The sequence below is a fragment of the Epinephelus fuscoguttatus genome, linkage group LG12 (genome assembly GCF_011397635.1).
Source record: "Epinephelus fuscoguttatus linkage group LG12, E.fuscoguttatus.final_Chr_v1".
Lineage (NCBI taxonomy): Eukaryota > Metazoa > Chordata > Actinopteri > Perciformes > Serranidae > Epinephelus > Epinephelus fuscoguttatus.
Genome location: NC_064763.1, coordinates 43,643,062 through 43,648,061, shown reverse-complemented (window position 1 = coordinate 43,648,061; position 5,000 = coordinate 43,643,062). Strand labels below are relative to the sequence as shown.

The following is a 5,000-nucleotide window of genomic DNA, read 5'->3' as shown; positions in this document are numbered from 1 at the left end:
TACAGGAGGACAGGAGGAGGACATGAGGAGAGGAGGAGGGCAGGAGGAGAGGAAGACAGGAGGAGAGGAGAGGAGGAGGACAGGAGGAAGGAGAGGAGGACAGAAGGACAGGAGGACAGAAGGAGAGGAGAAGAGGAAGACAGCAGAGGGGTAGGAGGAGAAGAGGACAGGAGGGGGACAAAGGAGTCAAAGTGAGCATATGTTTAGTCACGCCCCTACCTCAACACACCAGTGGCCAATTACTGAACTCCGTCATGAAACTATAGGTAAACAGTCACCTGAGGACATGCAGGGTCATGTGACAGAGGTGCAGGGTCATGTGACAGAGGTGCAGGGTCATGTGACAGAGGTACAGAGTCATGTGACAGAGGTACAGAATCATGTGACAGAGGTGCAGGGTCATGTGACAGAGGTGCAGGGTCATGTGACAGAGGTACAGGATCATGTGACAGAGGTGCAGGGTCATGTGACAGAGGTACAGACTCATGTGACAGAGGTACAGAATCATGTGACAGAGGTGCAGGGTCATGTGACAGAGGTATAGAATCATCAATCAATCAATCAATCAATTTTATTTATAAAGCCCAATATCACAAATCACTAATCATGTGACAGAGATACAGGGTCATGTGACAGAGGTACAGGGTCATGTGACAGAGGTGCAGGATCATGTGACAGAGGTGCAGGGTCATGTGACAAAGGTGCAGGGTCATGTGACAGAGGTGCAGGGTCAGAGGTGCAGGGTCATGTGACAGAGGTATAGAGTCATGTGACAGAGGTACAGGGTCATGTTACAGAGGTACAGACTTATGTGACAGAGGTGCAGGGTCATGTGACAGAGGTGCAGGGTCATGTGACAGAGGTACAGAGTCATGTGACAGAGGTACAGGGTCATGTGACAGAGGTGCAGGGTCATGTGACAGAGGTACAGGGTCATGTGACAGAGGTACAGAGTCATGTGACAGAGGTACAGGGTCATGTGACAGAGGTGCAGGGTCATGTGACAGAGGTACAGAGTCATGTGACAGAGGTGCAGGATCATATGACAGAGGTGCAGGGTCATGTGACAGAGGTCCAGAATCATGTGACAGAGGTGCAGGGTCATGTGACAAAGGTGCAGGGTCATGTGACAGAGGTGCAGGGTCAGAGGTGCAGGGTCATGTGACAGAGGTATAGAGTCATGTGACAGAGGTACAGGGTCATGTTACAGAGGTACAGACTTATGTGACAGAGGTGCAGGGTCATGTGACAGAGGTACAGAGTCATGTGACAGAGGTACAGAATCATGTGACAGAGGTGCAGGGTCATGTGACAGAGGTGCAGGGTCATGTGACAGAGGTACAGAATCATGTGACAGAGGTGCAGGGTCATGTGACAGAGGTACAGAATCATGTGACAGAGGTGCAGGGTCATGTGACAGAGGTATAGAATCATCAATCAATCAATCAATCAATTTTATTTATAAAGCCCAATATCACAAATCACTAATCATGTGACAGAGGTGCAGGGTCATGTGACAGAGGTACAGAGTCATGTGACAGAGGTATAGGGTCATGTGACAGAGGTACAGGGTCATGTGACAGAGGTGCAGGGTCATGTGACAGAGGTACAGGGTCATGTGACAGAGGTAAAGAGTCATGTGACAGAGGTGCAGGGTCATGTGACAGAGGTACAGGGTCATGTGACAGAGGTACAGGGTCATGTGACAGAGGTATAGAATCATCAATCAATCAATCAATCAATTTTATTTATAAAGCCCAATATCACAAATCACTAATCATGTGACAGAGGTGCAGGGTCATGTGACAGAGGTATAGGGTCATGTGACAGAGGTACAGGGTCATGTGACAGAGGTGCAGGGTCATGTGACAGAGGTACAGGGTCATGTGACAGAGGTAAAGAGTCATGTGACAGAGGTGCAGGGTCATGTGACAGAGGTACAGGGTCATGTGACAGAGGTACAGGGCCATGTGACAGAGGTCTAGGGTCATGTGACAGAGGTACAGGGTCATGTGACAGAGGTACAGGGTCATGTGATAGAGGTATAGGGTCATGTGACAGAGGTGCAGAGTCATGTGACAGAGGTACAGGGTCATGAGACAGAGGTAAAGAGTCATGTGACAGAGGTACAAGGTCATGTGACAGAGGTGCAGAGTCATGTGACAGAGGTACAGGGTCATGTGACAGAGGTACAGAGTCATGTGACAGAGGTGCAGGATCATATGACAGAGGTGCAGGGTCATGTGACAGAGGTCCAGAATCATGTGACAGAGGTGCAGGGTCATGTGACAAAGGTGCAGGGTCATGTGACAGAGGTATAGAGTCATGTGACAGAGGTATAGAGTCATGTGACAGAGGTACAGGGTCATGTTACAGAGGTACAGACTTATGTGACAGAGGTGCAGGGTCATGTGACAGAGGTACAGGATCATGTGACAGAGGTACAGGGTCATGTGACAGAGGTACAGACTCATGTGACAGAGGTACAGGGTCATGTGACAGAGGTACAGACTCATGTGACAGAGGTGCAGGGTCAGGTGACAGAGGTGCAGGGTCATGTGACAGAGGTCCAGAATCATGTGACAGAGGTGCAGGGTCATGTGACAGAGGTATAGAGTCATGTGACAGAGGTACAGGGTCATGTGACAGAGGTACAGAGTCATGTGACAGAGGTGCAGGGTCATGTGACAGAGGTGCAGGGTCATATGACAGAGGTGCAGGGTCATGTGACAGAGGTACAGAGTCATGTGACAGAGGTGCAGGGTCATGTGACAGAGGTGCAGGGTCATGTGACAGAGGTGCAGAGTCATGTGACAGAGGTGCAGGGTCATGTGACAGAGGTGCAGAGTCATGTGACAGAGGTACAGGGTCATGTGACCTACATCATAAGCTCCAGCTTTGATCTGCTGGTAGAGGCGATGTTGATCTTCATCCCAGAATGGAGGGTAACCGACCAATAAGATGTAGAGAATTACACCTGTGAGACGCAAACAGACACACCTGAGAGAGGATACAAGGAGAGAAGGAGAAGAAACAAGGAAACAAGGAAGCAGTAATAGAATCTGACCACAGGCCCAAAGGTCGACTGCTTTGCCGTATGGATCCTTCCTCAACACCTCTGGAGACAGGTAACCTGGAGTCCCCGCAAAGCCTGGAAACCAATGCACAGAGGATGCACAGGTCACTAGGTGCTTGCTAAGGTGTTGTGAATGAAAATAAATAAATAAAATAAAATATAATGAGAAACGAAGTTCATTAAAATAAAGCAAATTACAGTGAAATAAAAATAATGTAAATTAAAATTAAGTAAAATATAAAAACAAGGTAAAAGTGATGAAAGAATTAATTTAAATAAGATAAAAATAAACTACAGACAAAAATATATGAAATAAAATAAAATAAGAATAAAACAAAGTACATGGTTAATAAACTACAGAAAAAAATAACTAGACTAGTGTTAAAATTAAAATGAGTAAAAAAAAATACAAAAATACAAAAAATACAAAAAATAAATACAAAAAATAAAATTAATTAAAAAGTACAATAGATAATAAAACAGAAGGAAAGAATAAATTATAATTAATGTGTAGTATAACTAAATAAATGTAAAATAAAATGTAAAAATATATATAAAATGATGGTGGGAGCCCTTCTGTGTGGAGTTTGCATGTTCTCCCTGTGTCAGCGTGGGTTCTCTCCGGGCACTCCGGCTTCCTCCCACAGTCCAAAGACATGCAGGTTAATTGGTGACTCTAAATTGTCCGTAGGTGTGAATGTGAGTGTGAATGGTTGTCTGTCTCTATGTGTCAGCCCTGTGATAGTCTGGCGACCTGTCCAGGGTGAACCCTGCCTCTTGCCCGATGTCAGCTGGGATAGGCTCCACCCCCCCGCGACCCTCAAGAGGATGAAGCGGTTAGAAGATGAATGAATGAATGAATGATGTAAATTTATATACAAAACATAAAGTATTATTTTATAAATATAAATAAATGAATAAGTAATAAAAAAATAAAAAGAAATAATAAGACGAAGTAAAGTAAATTAAATAAAATCCCATAAAATAAAACAGATAAATGAAAACTTCTTTTAAATTAAATTAAATAAATTGGAAGTAAAAGTATTACTGCAGTAGTCCTACAGTATCAGTGACGTCTTACCAAACCAGGCCTGCTGGTCTCCCTCCACCTCAATGGCGAGGCCGAAGTCGGCCAGTTTCACCGCCGCTCCTTTTGACTTTGAGGCCAGCAGAAGGTTCTCTGGCTGGAGACACAGAGGAGAGACTAACATGCTAACTCTGCCCATTAGTTTACAAAGGAGATGCTAACTGCTAACTCTGCCCATTAGTTTACATAGGAGTCACTAACAGCGAACTCTGCCCATTAGTTTACATAGGAGAGGCTAACATGCTAACTCTGCCCATTAGTTTACATAGGAGTCGCTAACAGCTAACTCTGCCCATTAGTTTACATAGGAGTCGCTAACAGCGAACTCTGCCCATTAGTTTACAAAGGAGACGCTAACTGCTAACTCTGCCCATTAGTTTACATAGGAGTCGCTAACAGCGAACTCTGCCCATTAGTTTACATAGGAGAGGCTAACACGCTAACTCTGCCCATTAGTTTACATAGGAGAGGCTAACAGCTAACTCTGCCCATTAGTTTACATAGGAGAGGCTAACAGCTAACTCTGCCCATTACTTTACATAGGAGAGGCTAACAGCTAACTCTGCCCATTACTTTACATAGGAGTCGCTAACAGCTAACTCTGCCCATTAGTTTACATAGAAGTCGCTAACAGTGAACTCTGCCCATTAGTTTACAAAGGAGACGCTAACTGCTAACTCTGCCCATTAGTTTACATAGGAGTCGCTAACAGCGAACTCTGCCCATTAGTTTACATAGGAGAGGCTAACACGCTAACTCTGCCCATTAGTTTACATAGGAGTCGCTAACAGCTAACTCTGCACATTACTTTACATAGGAGAGGCTAACAGCTAACTC

At 45.0% G+C, this 5,000-nt stretch overlaps 1 protein-coding gene across 2 annotated transcripts in view; it reads right to left on the bottom strand.

The window, feature by feature from the left end:
* The window catches only part of camk2a (calcium/calmodulin-dependent protein kinase II alpha), a 51,543-nt gene that overhangs the window by 19,221 nt on the left and 27,322 nt on the right, over positions 1 to 5,000 (bottom strand). For both annotated transcript variants that reach the window (XM_049592690.1, XM_049592691.1), the window contains exons 7-9: positions 4,158 to 4,260; positions 3,068 to 3,151; positions 2,883 to 2,977 (exon numbers count right to left, since the gene is read on the bottom strand). In XM_049592690.1, coding sequence (XP_049448647.1) covers positions 2,883 to 2,977; positions 3,068 to 3,151; positions 4,158 to 4,260 — 282 coding nt within the window. The remainder of the gene's footprint in view (positions 1 to 2,882; positions 2,978 to 3,067; positions 3,152 to 4,157; positions 4,261 to 5,000) is intronic.